Here is a 20,734-nt window from a genome sequence, read left to right on the forward strand (position 1 = left end):
TTTCAACGTTTATAAGGCTTTGTAATGCCCTTGTTGTTAACCAAGGACTAGATAAATTATGTGACTTCATAGCTACTTTTTATATTCAACGATGTTCGAGTTTTCAAAATCATAAGAGGCTACATTCTTTTGTTTAAGAAGAGTATTGAAAGTCTCACTTGCTCAGAGTTTTCATTTAATTGGAATAAATGCAAGTTGCTGTTGCAACATTGAATAGGTATTCACCGCAAGGTTTCATAACATCGAACGGTAGCTTCGTCAGATAAATAAGAGATATTTATTCGTGAGGTATTGTAGAGAGATTACTCCTAGCTTTTCTTAAGTCTTAGCCCCTATTGTATGAAATAAATAAAAAAAGACGTAAAGTAGGATTGGTGCACTTCGCATACGGACACCCACCCGCGGAGAAATTAAAGTAAAAACAAAATATAATGACGTTCGTTCATCGTTGTTGAAGTACACACAGATTCCTGTTCAATAGATTGTTATAGTTCAGTTTTTCTACAAGAAAGTAATTATCAACTTGATAATCGAATATTATGATCAAAGAATCACTGACACAGAAAGTTGTTATTAAATCGAGCTAGAAGGATATTAAGAAGACCTCAAGCATAAACAATTAAGCGTTAACATTTTAAAATATTAACAGACTGAATTAATAGTCTCAAAGCATCACGTCATAAGAAAAAGATTTTCTCCTCGTGTTCGTAGATGATGGGCTTGCATACAAGCTTTTGGTTTCGATGTCGGTACCTGCGCAGGGGTGCAAGAATACCGCATGTAGATTAGTAGAAACTGGTTGTCTCCACATAGTGTTCAGTTCGGGCAAAAATAGTAAAGATTCGCGACATGTGCGATGAAATGACATTATTGATTTAAGTTTAAGGTTGTCACATACGATAAAAAAAATGCCTGCTATATAGACTTCTTGTTTTGTTGGGTGCAAATGAAGTGTTATCATTCGTTTATTGATACAATCATTTCATGATTATTTGAAACATTTAAGTTTAGAAATCGTGCAAAAATTTAGTGTAATTTCGTTAGAACGTACATTGAACGTTTTAACATCGCAAAGTTAATAAAAGGCCCTCTAGAGCTGGACAGTCGACTTAACATCCGATAGAAAATGTGTCAGAGCCACTTCATACATTACAATCGATACGAATGGCACTTACGAGTTTAAGAAATGCGCATTGGTAATTGTTGACGCATTTACTGGTAAATATTGTCACCTAGCTCCTGTTAAAAATGTGTCTTCACAAAAAAAAAAGAGCATGTTAAGCGCTGTGTTTTTGTTGTCTTATTTAAGGCGCTGAAAGGAATAGTAGCCGATCAAGCTACGTCGTTTGCAGGTAGCGAACTCATAGACTTGTGTTGACAGTGTTCTTTTGAGTTTTACAAAATTACAAGCGGGATGAGTTGCGCTAACGGGTTATTTTAAAAGGTTTATGTCTGTTCTTAAGTTCATTGTTTCAATATCGCTGAAAATCATGAACGTAGATATTGGCATTCTACAATTATTGGCAAAATTCAACTTACTTTGAATTGTATTGTATGAAAGAAACGCACAGCACAGGCGACAGCCCATTGCAATTGTCTATAGGCTGCAAGTCCACCGCGTAATAATGTTTTAGTACGAGTGTCAACGCTTTAGTAGTTAACCTATTTGAAATTAGAAATAACACAAAAGTCAGGATGGACGAGCAATTGTACGTCTATAAGGCTCTTATTGAAAAAAAAAAAGCATTATGTTTAATGTTGATGATTTTGTGTTAGTAAGAAAGAAAAGCCGATTGTAACATCAATGTTATTTTACTTGTTTTAACAGTCATTTATGATTATTGAATCGTCGGAAGGTAGACTATGACAATGTGATATCTTCGGTAGTGGTAAATTTTTTTTTTTTTTTTTTTTTTATCGCTTAAGCAGGCACACGAGCTGGCGGGTCACCTGATGGAAAGTGATGCCCGCCGCCCATAAGCATTCGCGATGTTAGGGCCACCGCGAATGTGTTGCCGGCCTTTGAGGTGTAAATATGCCCTTTTTTTGAAGGTCTCCGTGTCGAATCCGTTTGGGAACACTGAGGATGGTAAGTCGTTCCACAAGGTTGTCGTTCTTGGTAGAAAGTGTCGAGAAAAGCGCACTGTGGTGGACCGCCATGCATCCAGATGGTGGGGGTGAAACTTTAATTTGTGGCGAGAGGTGCGATTGTGAAATTCAGCAGCTGGAATGAGTTCAAAAAGTTCCACAGAACAATCCCCGTTATAAATCCGGTAGAACACGCATAGAGATGCAACATCTCTCCGCAGTGAAAGTGGATCCAGCGAATCGGAAAGCTTAGGGTCGTCAATAATTCGGACGGCTCGTCGCTGAACGCGGTCTAATGGTAGGAGCTGGTATTGGGGCGCTCCGGCCCAGAGGTGAGAGCAGTACTCCATGTGGGGCCTGACTTGTGCCTTATATAATTGCAGGCGATGAGCAGGCGTGAAGTACCGTCTTGCCCTGGCGAGCACCCCTAGTTTTTTCGAAGCTAATTTAGCTTTGTCCTCCAAAAAACCGCGAAACTGGACATCAGACGTAATTTCGAAATGATATGGAAGTTGGTGCGACTTTAGAACCGGGTTCAGTCTTCGTAAATTAATTATTAGTTGTTACTCTGCCCCAATTTTACAGTGTTGTTATTATACCTAGTACCTATACATCAAGTTATAAGTGCAAGGTGGTTTTGTGTATTCCTGTAAATAGTGTCACTGGACGACGAATTGATGGCGTGTTATACGATGTTAATTACTGAGATAGGAGAGAAGTTCTCCAGTCCATGCAAAATAATCTAAAATTTGCGATAACGAGAGGTATCGAATCGAGCCGCAAACTGGAAGCCGTGTTCAGTATATGTTTGTCTCGACTTCCAAATTTATCTAAGCAGTTGGAAAGTGAGCCAATGAATTTAAAAAAAAATGTATTCCATAAAAGTTATTCCTTACTTCCAGTAATTTGCAAGTTGCCTGGCAGAGATTGCTGTGTAGCAATAAGGCTGCATATTGTGCGAAATATTTTTACTTTATAAGTTTGTACTAGATTTTCTTACATTGTTTTGTACAATAAAGTATTGTAAAAAAATAAATACTCCGTATAATTTTATTTTTGTTTTATTTTATTATTTTTACCTATTTATTTCCTCGGTTGTTACATAGTTCCGTATAGTTAATCTAAGTATTACACAAAAATTTCATAACACACATGCACACCACACTTTAATAGCTCAATAATAGCTCTGTGTTTGACATAGCAAGGCGTGTATGTCATATTGTACATTGGAAGCTCCGCGCTTCGTGTAGTTGTGGGTAGCGCTTGCGCTCCTTGTGATCACAGTACATGGCAGGCTCCGCGCTGCATGTAGTTCCAGATGTTATCGGTAGCATTGCGCTCCTTGTGATAACAGTACATGGCAGGCTCCGCGCTGCATGTAGTTCCAGATGTTATGGGTAGCATTGCGCTCCTTGTGATAACAGTACATGGCAGGCTCCGCGCTGCATGTAGTTCCAGATGTTATGGGTAGCATTGCGCTCCTTGTGATAACAGTACATGGCAGGCTCCGCGCTGCATGTAGTTCCAGATGTTATGGGTAGCATTGCGCTCCTTGTGATAACAGTACATGGCAGGCTCCGCGCTGCATGTAGTTCCAGATGTTATGGGTAGCATTGCGCTCCTTGTGATAACAGTACATGGCAGGCTCCGCGCTGCATGTAGTTCCAGATGTTATGGGTACCATTGCGCTCCTTGTGATAACAGTACATGGCAGGCTCCGCGCTGCATGTAGTTCCAGATGTTATGGGTAGCATTGCGCTCCTTGTGATAACAGTACATGGCAGGCTCCGCGCTGCATGTAGTTCCAGTATTTGTTCAGAGCTCTACACTTACAATATAATACACACACACACACAATACATTCAAAGCTTCGCCTTTAGGCGACAGTAGCAGTTGTTGATATCGCCGATGATGACGATGATGAGTAATAATTTGTGAGTCGGTGTGAAAAGTTACAAACCGTGAAGGGAAAAGAGTTTGAATACAACAAATGAAATAACAACGTAGTAAGTAATTTGCAAAATTACTTGTCGAATTGTTCGCGCGAGAACGCGCTCGTTGCAGAATGGCCGTGTGAGAGAATCATAACAGAGTAGTTGTTATGTGGCTATACCTTCCTGTTATAATGTACTCTATTGTGTACAACATAATGTCGATATTGAATTGATATGAAATGCATGGGCTTACGGGCCATGCTATGGTTTATATTCCTTGAGTCAGTAGCTCGATGATATAGTCTCGGTACTACCATCGACCGCGCAAGGTGTGCGCACTGAGTCATTATTTAATATTATTTCACATATCTACCTAATTATAATTAATTACTTATGGAGAGTTATTTAAATTCTCCGACATTTATAACATTTTTGAAAATATACCTTTTTCCCCATTTTTAATGTACCTATATTGTCTTTTATACCTTACATGCACCTTCTATTTAAACAAAGAAGCTATCATACTTTTATGGCCATTGCCCTATGGCCGTTAGAGCGTATACGCACTATGCGGGTAGCCGTCCGGCTGACCGCAAGCACAATTATGTACGTAATATTCATTTCTATGCGCACTGTGCGGTCTGCGGTAGCCGCATCGCAGTGCGCATAGAAATGAATATTACGTACATAATTGTGCTTGCGGTCAGCCGGACGGCTACCCGCATAGTGCGTATACGCTCTTAGGGTTTGCATTAAATCTTAGTTGAGCTGCGTACGGTGTGTATTGAGCCGTCACTACCTGCAGTAATATTCTTCGGGGATAAAATGAGCGCCAAAAAAAATCTTAGCGACTAGATACAGATTTATCAACTTGAGCGGTATAAATTTGAGTTAGCGACTATACCAGCTAAACAAGCGATTAATATCGGTTGATAATATAGTTTGGCAAATCGCCTCACACGTTTACGTACGTACTTACAACAGGAAACCGTAAGAAAAAAAGTACCTAAATTAAATTTTCTTTCAATTTTTAAACGGGAAATAAAAACAAATATCAGCTTCAAGTAGTTTTCTATATTATCAACAAGCGGTAAATAAAAAATGGTTAAATAAAAATAGAATGGGGAACGATAAAAACTTGAAATCCTGTAGTAAAATGTTCATTATTATCTTTTAATAACACCAAACATAGGGCTCATCCTTAGGATAAATGAACATGTTTATTAAAAGATTCAATTCATTCGATTGCCTCATGATTGCCTACATTTTTTTTAATCGATGCAATGGAACCAACAGACGTGACTACTATATTAATAGGTACTTGCTTTGTGGTACAGATAACAGACCAACGCACAGTGTTGATTTTCTACCACTTAAATTCAATCATAAGTTAAAAACCAGTTTGTAGTCACAATAATTGTAGTTCCTAGTTGTCAAAGCATGCATTTTTTAAATGTTTTTTAATGACTTTCTTATCTTATTTCGAGCATTTCAACAATTTTATGCTGCCCCAACGCGGTCTGTCGAGAGTAGAATACACCCACACGCTTCGCGTTGGCCGTTGCGTGGCGTAGGTACAATAAAAAAGAGATTGAGCTAACCAAAAGGTTTAATCCATTTGAGATATTAAAATTCTAACTGAGCGACTAAATTACCTACTAGATGCGAGACTAGAAATACATCGTTCCATTTAATTACGCTTCAACAAATAAATTTTATTGGCAGTGTTTCTTCAAATAGTTATTGGTTAAAACGTTCAAATAAATTTTGAACTCATAGTACCGGCCCATTATTCAATAGAGTATTTTTAAAGTTATTTTTCTGTGTTATTTATAGCTTGACACCTGAGGAAGGGTGGAAAGCAAGTCAATCATGAATTATTTTATCCACAAAATTTATCGAGGCCTGCGCAACGCGCTTTTTGCTATTCGTATTTTGCTAATATCGCATCGAAGTGAAGCAATTTCTTGAGCATAGATATGTAAATATTTAGTCAACAGACGCGATTCATAACTTTTATACTTACTGCTGCGCCGCTTGCTTTATAACCTAAATAATAATTTATACAAGCAGTTTTTGCGATTACGACACTCAACCGTTCAGTTATTAAATACGAATAGATTGCAGTAAAATTTAATTACCTCTGTATTCATTATAATTAGTAATTAGGTACAAGGGAAAAATAAAACAAAATTTCGGTGATGCAACAAAATCACAATCACAATATAATTTATTCAAATAAATTGAGCAAACAAATAGGAAATAATTCGACGCTTAAATATAAATAAATACAAATGTACACAATAATCATAATTGGAACATAATTATCACGAAATATAATTGACTAAGAAATATCATTTTTAATAAATCTAGCTTAAAAAACGGAAAATTACAAGCTTTCTCATATTTTTTATAACTATCCTAGTGACTAAGCGTTATAAGATGGTGTCAATCGAAGCAAGCTTGTACAAAACAACTACAATTTCTCTTAGTAGAAATTTCTCTTAAAACTAAAATTATACAAATGGAAATTCAATTCAGATCTCAGTTGAAATTAAATAGTTAAATATAATTATATTTTATAAGCTAGGTCTACAATTTGTTGGTTTATATTCTTTGGTAGCGGTTTTGGTCTTACACTAGTCTAAACTAACTTATTTACTTATACCTAATTAATTAATTTATGGTACTTATAAATATCTGCTATGTGTTATACAATCACAATTTTTAATGTATACCCTCATTTAAGTGACAAATTAAATCATGAAAAATAATAATTTCTAATATCGTTAAATAAACATTTATTATGACATGAGTATTATTTTGTCTTTTAAATAATATCTTTTATAATGACCCTGATAAAATAATTAGGAAAAATGCCTAAAAGTAAATATTATACATATGACACAATATAGTTAATGTAGTTCCAAATTATTTGCCTAGCTGTTTCATTGATTGACTAAATATCAATCAATCCGTGTTTTCAATTATTAAGCTAGTTGGCTGCGACATATATACAGACAAATTAGATATTCGATATAAAGAAAATTATTTTGATTTAATAATATCAACTTATACAAAAAGCGGCAATATCATTTGCAAAGTATACTTCGGAAGATAAATAAAATGTTGTATATTATCACATTAAAAAGATTATGAATATAACATTATGCAATCATTTAATGTGTTGCCTTTTTTTCAACTTTTACAGGATAAGTAATTTTTATTCGGAATTGTTTTAATATTGAAAACATAAAATTGACTCAAAATAAATGTCATTCAAAAGAAAATGCTTATACAGGGTGTAATCATATTTCCCGTTTTATTTTTAAAAAGTTATTATTGTCATTTTACTCATTAGGTAAAAAAGGGCTTTCGATATCAGTTTAAAGTTTTTTGATATCTGCAATAGTTACGGAATAATCGCACGTGCACACTTAACGATTACACCCTGTATATTATGTCTTGTAAGAAAAGAGACATATTTAATATTTTACTTGTAATTTAGGTACATAAAATTATCTTACGGTTTGGAAAATCAAGAGCTTGATAATTTTTTTTTACCAATATCTTAAGTTTTTAACGACATTTTTTTTAATTTTCGTTCATTTAACGTTTTAATTTTTAAGCTACTAGCTTATCTCTAGTAATTTAGCATATATTATTTTTCAAGCCTACTTTTGTATGCCAATGCCAATATTACTTATTTTAAACAACATTAAAACCCCGAGTGTCTACGTGGGTATGTAAAATTTGAGATAACATATAAAAAAAAGATTTTCTTATCAAAATTTTCTTTCCAAATTGTCTTCACCAGGATCCTACCTCAATCCTCTCAACACTTAACATTCATTAAAAAATCCTTTGTCTTTGGTTTTTAATCCAACAAATTCAAACCCAGATCCAAGCAATATAACTCTTAGACATCAAACATATTATTATTATTTATCCATATTTTCTTTAACTATGGAGTTTCTTGCCAGTTCTTCTCCATAGATACTGCTTTCCGAATCGGTGTTAAATGTAAAAAATATGTATTGACGTTGCAAAAGTGCTTCTCGAAGAAGTCTAATTGAATAAATAAATGTTTGAGTTTTTTTTTATCGCTTTCCAACTAAAATCCTCTGTTTTCAATGACAACTTTCATAAATGCACTTAACCCTACGACTAGTTAGTTAGTTTAGTTGTGGAATGTTCACGTGCTTGTGGTATTGCCCTCTATTGCCCCAAATGTAGCCCTAGAGTTGCCCTCATTGCCCCTATTGCCCCCGGTTGCCCCATAGCTTATTCCGTAGGGCCTCAAATGGTATATAAGGTAATCTAGAACATACATTTGTTCGGGTTCTACGTAGTGGAATGATACTGCGTGGTCGGAACAGCAGTCTAGACCCTGGAAAATAAAATTTTTAATTAATAATTTGCAAAAATTAAAAAAAAACTGTTATTATGATCAAACTATTTTATATGACATGTAAATAAACAATTTTTCATAAAAATAGCAGTGTTTTATTTTACTTTCCTCCATTCACATGTATTATTTTAATGGTTGTTAATAAAAATATTACATTATCAAATTTCAACTAAAACATTTAATTAGGTTTCACATAATAGAATGTTCGGCTAAAGAATACTTAAACAAAAAATAATACAGTTTTAAGAACAGTTACCCACTCGAAATATTTAAAAAAAGTGACCAACTCGAAGGACCAAATTTTTTAAAGTCAAAATAAATCCTACATACCTCATCAGAAGGGTAATAGATGTACTTCCAATACCAGAAACCCTTGTCTTTATTGGGGAAAAGGTGGTCTTTTGGCCCGAAGGGGAAAAATCTGCCCCGATGTAACGAATCTCGACTGTCCATTGCTTTCACACCTATATGTTCTAGGCATATGCCTGAAATTTATGAAAGATATTATAAGATTTAATATTATAAAAGTTGTTAAGATAATATAAAATGAAGTTTCGCGTCATGTAAGGACGGAGAGTCGATAAATTACAGTCTAGGAGTGGAAGTAGCTGGAAGATGGCAAATAAACAATACAAAATAGTTAACAAAACGAAGCTCAAGTAACGGGGGGCTTCAAACAAGGGTAATAACAGAAATGTATGAAATCATCAATATATGTGTGTTACGCTCAAAAACTGAAAACACTCGTTTAGCGAAAGAATAGTTCACACCTTAAAATATCCACATCACGAAATTCGTAATCGTTACACTCCGCCCGTGTGTACTGTGTGTCTAATGATACTGTTAATTAACGCACTGTATGCGCATGTACTCTATGTATGTGTGTACTGTATGTGTGTACTGTATGTGTGTACTGTATGTGTATGTACTGTATATTTACCCATCTCAGCGTCCTCCGCGCCGTGGTCACTGGGCTTGCAGAGATGCGGCGAGGGCAGGCCTCGAGTCACGAATCTCTCTAGTGCCCCCGCACTTAGTACGTAACCAGCCCCACCGCTCATGTAGCCCTGGTATATAATAAGGGATTCAAGTATTTTTATTTATTTATTAATACTTTATTGCTCTTAGATCTATTAAAATAATATAACTAAGAATACATATAAACAATTGGCGGTCTTATCGCTATGCAGCGATTTCTTCCAGACAACCGGACGTACGGAGAGAAATTAAATTAGTTATTAGAGGAAAGGTGAAGGGTAGAGCATGTTTGTATATACTCTACATCTATACATCTATAATATAAAAAATAAATCGCAAAATGTGTTGGTAAGCGCATAACTCGAGAACGCGTTCTCGAGTTATAGATGTAGAGTATATACAAACAACGGGTGGACCGATTTCGATAATTCTTTTTTTATTATATTCCTTGAAGTACCAGGATGGTTCTTATGTAGAGAAAACATAAATATGTACCACGGGCGAAGCCGGGGCGGACCGCTAGTATTATAATAAAATCGTAGGAAAGTCAAAACTGTACATTGAATAGTTTTTTAAGACTGCTTAGGTCGTGATCTACAATAGATACCAAATATATAGATTTTAGAATTTTTGTCTGTTTGTATGTATGTATGTATGTCCAGGCTAATCTCAAAAAGTACTGCATGGATTTACTTCAAATTTTGTACAGAGATAGCTTGAGATTAAACATTTATTCAAATAACCGCCATATTTCGTGTTTATGTTCAAAGTCTTATAAACACTGCCTAATAGACGCGCAAGCAGAGTTTTGCTTCAGAAAATTTTTAGCGCATAGCCCTGCATACAAGGTGAATATTTATCCATCATGCTGCAAAGTTGCTGTCAAATATTGCGTGCAACACTATGTTTCCCAGAATCGAAGACGCATATTGAAATATACAACAAGAAACTCTGTTGTTGCTATTTCTCTTTCACAATTACTTATCCGTACAAATAGCTTTCCGAACCGAACTGATTAATTTAAATCAGTAAAAACATTAGGTTTGTTTCCACTTTGAATAGTTATTATTTTTAATTTCACAGATTCTATGAGATTAATTTTCAATCTGAGTTTCATCTATTTTGATTTTATATGGGCTGCGTAAAATAATCAATCAATGTTCTTGAAAATAATAAATTTTATTAAACTAATTTTCTATTTTTAATGCAAATATTTAAGTTATTATACTGGAATATTAAATACTTACGAAATGAGATTTTAAAAAAATTTTGAATGATTTTTATTTTATACCATCAAGCCATAGCTTTTCTTGACATGAGAATTGTTAAGTAACAGAATGCTTTCGATCAACAAGTCAATAACTGCGTTAAAAACAACCGACTTCAAACTTGCACTTGCAACATTTACAAATACAGACAAAAATGCTCATAAAATAAAAACTACTGGGCCTATCCGAATAAAATTTTTATGGGACCAATTCGACACTATCCCGCATCGAACAAAAAAAGAATCACGTAAATCGGTTCAGAAACCACGGAGTAATCGGTGTACATACATTAAAAAAAAAAAAAAAAAAAACATACCGGCCGAATTGATAACCTCCTCCTTTTTTTTGAAGTCGGTTAAAAATAATAATTAATCATATCATAACTTCTTGTTGTTTTGGCATCATACAACCATTGTTTTATTACCGTTACGTTATATATAAAAAAATAAAAATATTTTCTAATATAATTACTTAAAAATCTCACCTGCGATGTAAACGGCTTGAATCTGCAACCGAAATATATCGGATCTGCGCTGTCGTACTCAGAGAGCATGTAACGTAAATTCTCTACCACCACATACCTGAAGAGAGACAAATCAATACAAATAAGTGAGATATTAAAGAAAAATAAAGAAATAAAGAATAATATTTCCAATTCAATCGTCTTTTGCACGCCTCATAAGCGAAGCGTTGAGGTGGGTACTACTGTCACTTCGCGCAAAACATCTGATTTTTCAAACTTAAAATGTCTTTATGTATCATACATTGCACTTGTAAGATAATACATACACACACATATTAAGAAAAAACACTATTTTTAACGTTCATGATATTTTTGATGTCATTTTTGTTATTTAAACTAGTTAAAAAACAGTTTAAAAAAGTTCTGTCTTGGACGTCCGTGTGTCTGTATGTGCGGATCCTTTTTCTTGTTAACACGATAGCGACCGAAATACTTTACTAATCGAGTCTTTTTTTTTCTCTTACGCTTGAGTATGCTCAGGAATAGAACCCTTTCATTTTTCAGGGTCTGATTCGATGTGGTTTAATTGTTATTAAATAAACAAAAATAATAATTAATAAATATTTATTAAAAAAAAATTATGAGGCGTGCACTTTTGGATTTTCCAAATTATTATATATTTTAATGCAAATTTTTACTTCTTAATAATTTCACCTATCAATTTCTAAATCAAAAACCGTTTATTTACAACGAAAAATGACGTCAGCGATAGAGAAAACAATAAAAAGTGTTTTTTTATTAATTGATAAAGTTTCTGTAAAAGTTCAACAATTTAGGCAAATAGCAACCTAAAAAGCTGCTATAGCAATAGCATAATATTACATCATTAGCTGCGCCTCGCGGTTTATCCCGCTTGGCTTCGCTCCTGTTAGTCTTAGCGTGATGATATATAGCCTGTAGCCTTCCTCGATTAATGGGCTATCTAACACCGAGAAGAATTTTTCAAATCGGACCAGTAGTTCCTGAGATTAGCCCGTTCAAAGAAACAAACTCTTCAGCTTTATAATATTAGTATAGATTATTTTTCTTTATCGTAATCTTTCTGCCAATTTTCACAAAAAATGTTTGCTCTATCGAGTATAGAGAACTCCTCCTTCTTTGAAGTCAGTTAAAACAATTTTTTCTAAATACTCACGTATCATCATCCGCCTTCATGAACCAATCTGCGTCCCGCCGATGATGTTCGTATACGTATCGGAACGCAGCTTTTGTTTTCGCCCATAAATAGTCGCGTCCTTCGTGAACTGGCAACTTTATCGTGGGTAGAGAATCGTCTGGAACATGTTTAGAATATATTATGTTATCTTAAGAAAGAGTGAGAGAATAGATCGATATTGATTTTGGTTTTATTTTTGTCCTAATGAATGTGTACTTGACATTAAAAACAGTTATTCACACGTGGTTATTCATGTTAACTGTAACGAGTGCCTAAGTGGCAATTATAATTTAACTACCATTCACAATGCTGCTAGTCCTGCAAAAATTGATAAGAATATCGATGGCCAAATCTTTTATTCAGTCGTAGACATAATATCCTTCTAAAAATTGTTATTTTTTCTGAACTTCTCTAAAAGAGATTATTCCACCATTAAAATACACCTTCGTTGTTTTCCAGCCTAAAAATATCCAATTAACGTATTTTCTCAGCTATTGAAACTAGACAAGTGTCTATTAGACAAAATCAACCTACCCTGAACCGTGCTCATAAACAACAGCTTATTACACCGCTTCCCCCACGTGGCCTTCACATGTCTCGCCTTTCTCTGATGGTTTTTCGGTTGCGTCATCACCCAGCACAGCACCCTGACCTTCTTGACCAGCTCGTCAGCGACTGTGCGATCTTCATCTCGATGGGCCGGTTCCTCACTACCATGCTCTATGACACTGCCTATAGGATGCCGCTCGAGATCGCGGGCTGATTCCCTGAAAGTTGGCGTAACTAAACTTAGATTTAGTGTAGCTTTCTGTAGCGGAATCGAGTCTTCACTATACGGTCAAGGATAGTAGTCTCTGAGCTTTAGAATTGATGTCTGTATAAATATTGATTCAAATAATTTGAAAATAAATCCTGAAAATATACCCATTAATCCTAGGTTGGTTTCTACTAAACTTATCTAAAATTATAGCTGCAAAGATAAATCTACAAAGATATTCAATTTCAAGACAATTTTCAAAAGTGCACGCTTCGTGATGTCGTCTACAAGCCTGATACTTAAAAACTAACAAACTTTTTTTTTCAAAAGCTAAGCTCTCGACACGCATTTTCTTTAGAACACACGATGAATCTACAAGCTTTAAGTCACATTTCACTTTACAAAATTAATTATCCTTATAGTAGTGAAACTGCATGTTTGATAACTTAGACCATTATTCAATCTACAAAGCTAAAATTGAAAAACTACATGCATTTTGAAATAGCGAAAACTTGGCTTCATCTTTACTGTAAGATGCAAAAAATCACTTTATTTGGCTGAAGAACGATATCAAAAAAATTTATTTCTCCGCATAATTATATCTATCCGAACTTTAGTACAGAAATGGAATCAATAGGAGCAGCATTGAATTCGGTAACCTAAATATTCTGTTATTGGAATTGCTGCAAACTTCAACGATATACATATAGCTGCCGTTTGTCCTACACTTCATGCGAATTATTATTTATTATCCTAGGGGTAATAAATAATAATTATTTAACTACTAATTATGTAGGTATATTAGAGATAAAAACGTTATTAAGTTAAAAGACGTCACTAATAAATGAATAAGTATATAATCCCATTGCTTTTCCATTTTGAAGAATTCTCGATGAAAATTTTATGATAAAAAAATTGTTTGTTACAAAAAAATACAGCAGTTTTATGCGAAAATATTGTTATTACTCATAGACAAAATATGATGTCATCCCATCATTACAATTTACATCGATTTATTATCTATGATCATTTGCATAAATGTTCGTGAACCATGAAAACCATGATAATATGAAAAATGCATTGTAATAAATTACACGAATTGCTACCACGCGTGATTGGCAATTAAGTTTTATGTGGCAGAAAATTACATTTACATAGTAACTGAGTTAATTATACATACATACATAAATTGAGACATTGAGTACTACAGACTGTTAAACATGTAGGTAGGTACGAATTTGGTACAAACGAGCCTCGAATCTATCGTAGTTTTGGCCGTATTCCAAAGAATATGAAAAGTAAAGTCTTGATCAATTTTTTGTCAAATAAATTTAAAAAAAATATAATATATTTTTCATCAAATACACCGCGCATTTTGAGAAAATTCTATCTAGCCTTAGAATCCTTAGATTACAAAATAAAATATGTATCTAGCCTACTAGTTGTCGATTCGTTTATTTTTGTAAGAATTTTGAAATTGATTTAGAATCATCTGTTTAGCTTTTATATGGGAAGAAAACAAACTGTTTAAAAAACGCAACTTTTTAAATCTACGCGTTTTATAAGTCACTAGCTTTCGCTAGGTTTGTCTAAAACCTCATAAATTATCTTCATCTACGTAGGTCTAGTATCTCTTGAATCACTCCATCTATTAAAATAACTATCATAATAATTTTAAAGTTTTCAGCATACATACGGCGCAAAACGACATGTTTTATACTATGTAGCAGACACAAACAGAGGAAAGGGACTTTGTTCTATATTATGCTGTGATATAATTTTAGATGTTGAGCTTTTAAGCTTTTATAAATTGCCTATAAACTGGCCTAAAATATCGTGAAACAGGATGAATGACCCGATTGTACTCTACGTCATAGATATTTATTATTTAGGACATTAAGTCGAGTCCTCAGTCCCATTAATTCTTATTTTTCGTCACATGTGTTTTCGTAATTTCTTGCCAGACAAAACGACCTACATAGTTGATTTATTGACTACTTCGGTACTCGCCTTTGCTAACTTTATTCGACCATAAATATTAAATATTAACAAAGTAATTCTTGAAATTCTTCCTTTTAACGTTTATTCTTATCAATAATAATATATCTTATATATAAAAATGAATCGCAAAATGTGTTGGTAAGCGCATAACTCGAGAACGGCTGAACCGATTTCGATAATTCTTTTTTTATTATATTCCTTGAAGTACGAGGATGGTTTTTATGTAGAGAAAACGTAAATATGTACCACGGGCGAAGCCGGGGCGGACCGCTAGTTTTAAATACAAACGTGTTCCATAAAATATTTAAGTATCGAAGAGTTGTAATTATTCAATATTACATAGTAAATTACCTAAAATGTATGTTACTGTGCAATGTTAATACAAAAATTATCCCTACGTATTTTAGATATTTAAGTTATCTATGGAATTTCTACTTTGTCGTAGATTCTATTAAGCTCTATTCTACAATCGAACTAACCTGTACAAAAAATAAGAAAAACACGTAGCACTTTCAAGTTTCAACACTCCAAGCTTTTCGTGCAGGCATAGACAATTGAAGCAGCATGCAAACATCAGCAAACGTTACCTGTACGACGACCAAGCTACGTCCCTTGAGAATCCGGCGGATGTTAATAGAATGTAGGCAAAACTAAAGCCAGCCGATATCCCGATCACCAGTGTTAGCACAAACCGGCGCCCCATCACCCGGCCCTCCGCCTGCACAGTTGCGTACATTGCGTTCCAAATTTAAAAAGCACCATAAACAATTCCAATTTCTTTTTAAATATTTTTTTTTTATAAAGCAAAGGCTCAGCGCCTCGTGTGTTCACGCAACGAGTAGCTAAACTCCAATGTATGAGTACGTAATTTATTAACCATTTTGCCGAGTAAAATGTGAACGCTACAACTATAACAATGAAGTTATGAGAATTTTATCTTATGCACTATTTTATAAACATTAAATACAATCAGTCTTCAACTTATATGGCGATAAATAGCAATAATTATGTCCATTTGATTGTGAACGATTCGTTTGGCGCACTACAGTCTATTGAACTGTTCCAAATGGAATATAATGGGTTTGATTGTATCTAGGTCTATACACATTTCGGGATAGCAAACACAATGTAATCTAATTATTGACAGAACAAGTCTCATCTCATTGGTGTGTAGTCACACGGTCAGGCGCGTTATCTCCGCATTATCACATCTTTCCGACCGCGCTGACATTAAGCTGATTGTCCAGTAATAACGTCCTTTGGGCATTTCCTGATTTGGACTATTTACGTCACATACTAACTCTGATGCCATGAAATGACGAACATTATATCTCAGAGTATGAATAAGTCTCATTGAACTTTACGATTGAAAAGCACATCTTTTTAATACAGTTATCCACACACAGAGAGCACTTAGCCATGTGTCACCAGACATGAATTTGCCGCTCTTTAAAGTGGCTCCATAAGTGGTTTACGTACATACTCAGAGGATTAACAATATTCTTCTATCGCGATAAAAAACCCGTATCATATCAAAGTCAAAAATCGATTGTTACGGCATTATGGCGGCATATTTCAATAAAAATTCAATTTACTACTGATTGTATTTAAACCATACATATTTTTTATAAAATTTCATTTCTGACAAATAAAAATTGTTAAAAAAAATTTTACTCCACTCCACGCAATTATTGACCAGATTTGTCTATGGTTATATTTCAAAGGAGAATGGGCAAATTGGGCCTGAAACTTGGGCTAAGACCAATACACACGAAATATTGTTTTTGTGATAGATCATCATTACACATACCTTACGAAAAAAATAAAATAAAAAAATAAATCAGCCGGGTTCTTGTACAGTCAAGGCAAAAAGTTTTATTTATTTGGCTATTATTTTGCGCACAATAACGGTGTTTTTAATTCGAGTGAAGTAAGTATAAATCTAAATGTCACTGGAGTGACTGAGTTTAACCACAAAAAACGTTTAACTACGTTGAATTATAATAAACACAGTATAGGTACCTGTTACAAAACATAATATTAGTGTATTTCGCTTATTAGAAGGCTTAAGATTAGTACGTATTTGTAAGTGAAAGTGAATTGGAGTAACATAAAGATATTGTCATTGTCTTATAACAGTTATTTATTGCAAAAAATATTATACACAAAGAAATAAAACTTGATGTGACTGTACAAAAACCCGGTTGATTATTTTTTTATATATATTTTTCCCGTTATGTATGTGTTATGATCTATTATAAAAACAATATCTCATGTGTATTGGTCCAACTCAAGGGTTCAGGCCCAACTTCCATAGTAAAATGCCCATTCTCCTTTCGAACCGATTCTATAAATAACGTTAATTTTTCTGCATAATTCTGGATGTAGGTACTCTATACATGAACACACTTACATATTTCTGTCGCATCGTCTACAACTGTGCGTATCGGCTAGCGTGGCTGAAATGTTATTCACATACATGTGTTTACATACATGTTTGTTTGTTTATTAGTATTTGTTGATAGTGGGGCGTGCTTCAGATGTTTTGAAGACGTGTTTGTAGAATGTAGATTAGTGGTATTCAAAGAGTTATTAAAATGTAAACATATTTATAGTTTACAAAATGTTATAACAAAGGGTTAGACACGAAAATATATCACATTAATTAGAAAATAAATAATGTGGGTACATATATTACGAAAATTTTGTGTTAAATTAAAATATTGTGTACGAAGAAATTAAATAACGAAATAATTAGAAACAATTCTTCAAATAAATCATGAGAAAAATAGTAGATGATTATGATAGATGATGAACGTAGATGTGAATAAACAAAATTGACATCTATTTTACTATGAATTGAAATATGTATAATCAAAATTTATTACTTAAAAAAATATTTTATAGCATTTGCTGGACAAGAGCTTAGAAACAAAGTACATAGATGATATTATTATCAGTAGTTTAACTATTTAGAATAATTGTGGAATAATATTTATTTAATTTAATTTAACATTGAGAAGATCAATAGATGGTTTTAAATTTGAATACATAATTTTGTTGCTAAAATACAAATATTATTTTTAGTTTTATTAACACAGTTTACTTAACACAACCCTTCTGCCACCGTCTTTGCCTGCATAATCTAAAACTTAACAAATTATATGTTTAAACCTTTCTTGAGAACCATGCTATCCAATGGTGAAAAGACTGAAAACCAAATAGATATTGGTGCAGTAGTTTTTGAGGTCAAGGCGAACAGACAGATAGATGTGATGGAGGACTTTGTCTTATACATATTTAAAGACAACTTTTAATATAACATATAACATTAAAACTTTGCTTTTAAATACTATGGCAATAACACCTTAAACAGAAATCTTTAAACAACAATCTATGTAAAAAAAAAAAAAAACAAAATTGTACTAACAAATTAGAAAATATATTTATTTACAAGTCAATTTGTATACCCAATTACATTACTAGTCACAAACCAGTTAACTCTTATCAAATTTACTATATAAAACACTAAATTGTTTGACTGATAAGAACAATTACAAAGTATTTTTCCACTAATTTATTTAAAGGCTTATAGTCTTATACATAAAAAGCTCTTGAAAAATAACTTATTAAAAAGATAAATGCTATAACTGGATATAAGTGATAGAAAAACCTATTTAATAATGATTTTTGATTAACTTATAAAAACCTAGTACAATTTTTTTTATTTGGTTATTATTAAATAAAAAAAATTGTACATACTAGGTTTTTATAATTTTATTATCTTGCACGGAAGTCCATTTTTTTTAAATTATGTTTGATTCAAAACTGTTTTAAAGCTAATGCTTTTATTATAATTCATAGATCATTTCAATTAGGTCTATTCATAAATTTGATAAAAAAATCATCAGTAAAATTGAAATAGGTTGCAAGGTGTAAATAGACTGTGCACATATTCAATTAATGTACCCTTTTTCTTCATATAGGTAACTTCTAACAGAAAATAAAAGATTAATAATCATAGATTTTTAACACAAAAAAGAGAATAATAAAACTAATTTGTAGATTTAAATAGAGGACATACTACATTGTTTATTATAATTTTAACTCGACTTTAAACACATTCAAACTATACATTTATTTGAAATAAATACTTACCGTAACAGTTGCCTTAAAACAAATAACAACATTTAATGACCAGTATAACGCAAGGGAAGTAGTTAAAGGATACAAACAAGATAACAATATTAGCATTTAAATCGTAGTGTTTAAATAATGTTAGTAATAAAACAACTTACGGTCATCGTTGATAAGTTATTCTATCGAAGATTGATCGAAGAGCGCTGGGTTTGGAAATGCTTTTTCATCGTCAATTGACTTTTTTTTCAAAAAAATCTGTATTTTAGCTTTGCTCAGCAAAGATTGTGAAGTCTTCCATATCTTCTGTATAAATTCAAGTACCTACTATTTAAATTTAAGAAATTTGAGATCCATTTTTAAAAGCAATCACAAAAATTTTAAAATTTTTGCGATTTGTCAACAAAATTTTGTTGAAACTTGAAAGTCGCGTTCTACAAAGTGTCAAATATTTATTGACATTTGACAGCGGTCTGCCGTCTGCGTTTGGCAGGTTGTCAAATTAGTTTCACAGATAATATGTCTTAAGGTACTCCACGAAGGTAGTTAATGAAAATAAGATCGTCATGAAAATTAGCCAAATTGGAGCCAAAACATCTTTGTATTTTATATTCTTTAACGCCTGACGGACTCGGACACTCACTTGCGTGCAAACATTCGTTATTGCACAACTTTGGTATCATGAAAGGAAAAAGCATATTTTGCAAAAGTGCGTTCTTAAGTGCGCGTGCGTTGTGTCCCGAGATTTTACTCTTATTGCTCCACTCCTATTGGTCTAATTTTAGCGTGATGATATAATAATATAGCCTTTATACCTATTTACTCGATAAATGAATTCATCTCACACTAAAATAATTTTTCAAACTAGACCCTTAGTAAAATTAGCGCATCCAAACAAACAAATTTTATTTATAAAAATAAACTAATGGTTTTGAAACTTTTTTAAGCGCGTTGAGAGTACAATTTCAAGGTCGCAATGCCGTCACGTCATGGAGTAAGGCGACGATTTTCGTATTTTTTAATCTTGCAAAGTTTCTCTTCTGACGAGTGTGCTCGGCACACACGCTCATTTTTATAAAGATCAAGCAATTGTGAAATATAGTTCATATACACAGACATCGCATACAATAATAATATATTAAGTACTCGATTATTTAGTCGTACGTGCATCCCGATTTATCATAACTGTTTAATAAATAAATTAAATACCTTGTTATGATAAATTAATTTGAAGCCATACGCAAACCCACCAGTGATGGCTAAATAATTAAGGAAATTTATTTCCTTGCTTGAGCGCAAATATCCGCAAACAACATCAGCATTATGAAAATTAAGGTTTGCACACAAGTGTATCGGTGTAACCGGTGTCCACAGCCAGTGTCAGTAGCAGTCAGTAGCCACGGACAGCGTCTTTAATCATCTATACTCTGTTGTCTATGTGCTTAGACGTCATTGTTTTATTTTACGAATAGGGGCCCATC

The 20,734-nt window shown here is 33.2% G+C and overlaps 1 protein-coding gene across 4 annotated transcripts; it reads right to left on the bottom strand.

Moving 5' to 3' along the window:
* Positions 1–7,643: 7,643 nt before the first annotated feature.
* C1GalTA (Glycoprotein-N-acetylgalactosamine 3-beta-galactosyltransferase 1) lies at positions 7,644–19,666 on the bottom strand. Of its 4 annotated transcripts, none has more exons than XM_090108848.1 (8): positions 19,415–19,666; positions 15,704–15,834; positions 12,893–13,125; positions 12,338–12,476; positions 11,164–11,260; positions 9,374–9,500; positions 8,764–8,918; positions 7,644–8,412 (listed from the first exon to the last, which is right to left on the bottom strand). In XM_090108848.1, the coding sequence occupies exons 1-8, from the start codon at positions 19,418–19,420 to the stop codon at positions 8,218–8,220; spliced, it is 1,083 nt and encodes a 360-aa protein (XP_089964974.1). In that variant the 5' UTR covers positions 19,421–19,666; the 3' UTR covers positions 7,644–8,217. The 4 variants fall into 4 exon arrangements, with proteins under 4 accessions (XP_089964974.1, XP_089964973.1, XP_089964975.1 ...); XM_090108847.1 differs by lacking the exon at positions 19,415–19,666 and adding an exon at positions 17,530–17,583; XM_090108849.1 differs by lacking the exon at positions 19,415–19,666 and adding an exon at positions 16,084–16,333.
* Between the last annotated feature and the right edge of the window lie 1,068 nt (positions 19,667–20,734).

Source organism: Colias eurytheme, chromosome 13, assembly GCF_061535395.1.
Source record: "Colias eurytheme isolate Ceu_HAF_F1 chromosome 13, ilColEury1 Martin Lab GWU primary, whole genome shotgun sequence".
Lineage (NCBI taxonomy): Eukaryota > Metazoa > Arthropoda > Insecta > Lepidoptera > Pieridae > Colias > Colias eurytheme.

Excerpts from the sequence above, each read along its gene's own strand:
- C1GalTA (XM_090108846.1), bottom strand. The coding sequence starts at position 15,852 with ATGTACGCAACTGTGCAGGCGGAGGGCCGGGTGATGGGGCGCCGGTTT. Across the intron at positions 9,501-11,163 it reads TCAAGCCGTTTACATCGCAG|GGCTACATGAGCGGTGGGGC; the intron begins GTGAGATTTTTA and ends ATTATATACCAG. Across the intron at positions 8,919-9,373 it reads CGCGGAGGACGCTGAGATGG|GCATATGCCTAGAACATATA; the intron begins GTAAATATACAG and ends CATAAATTTCAG.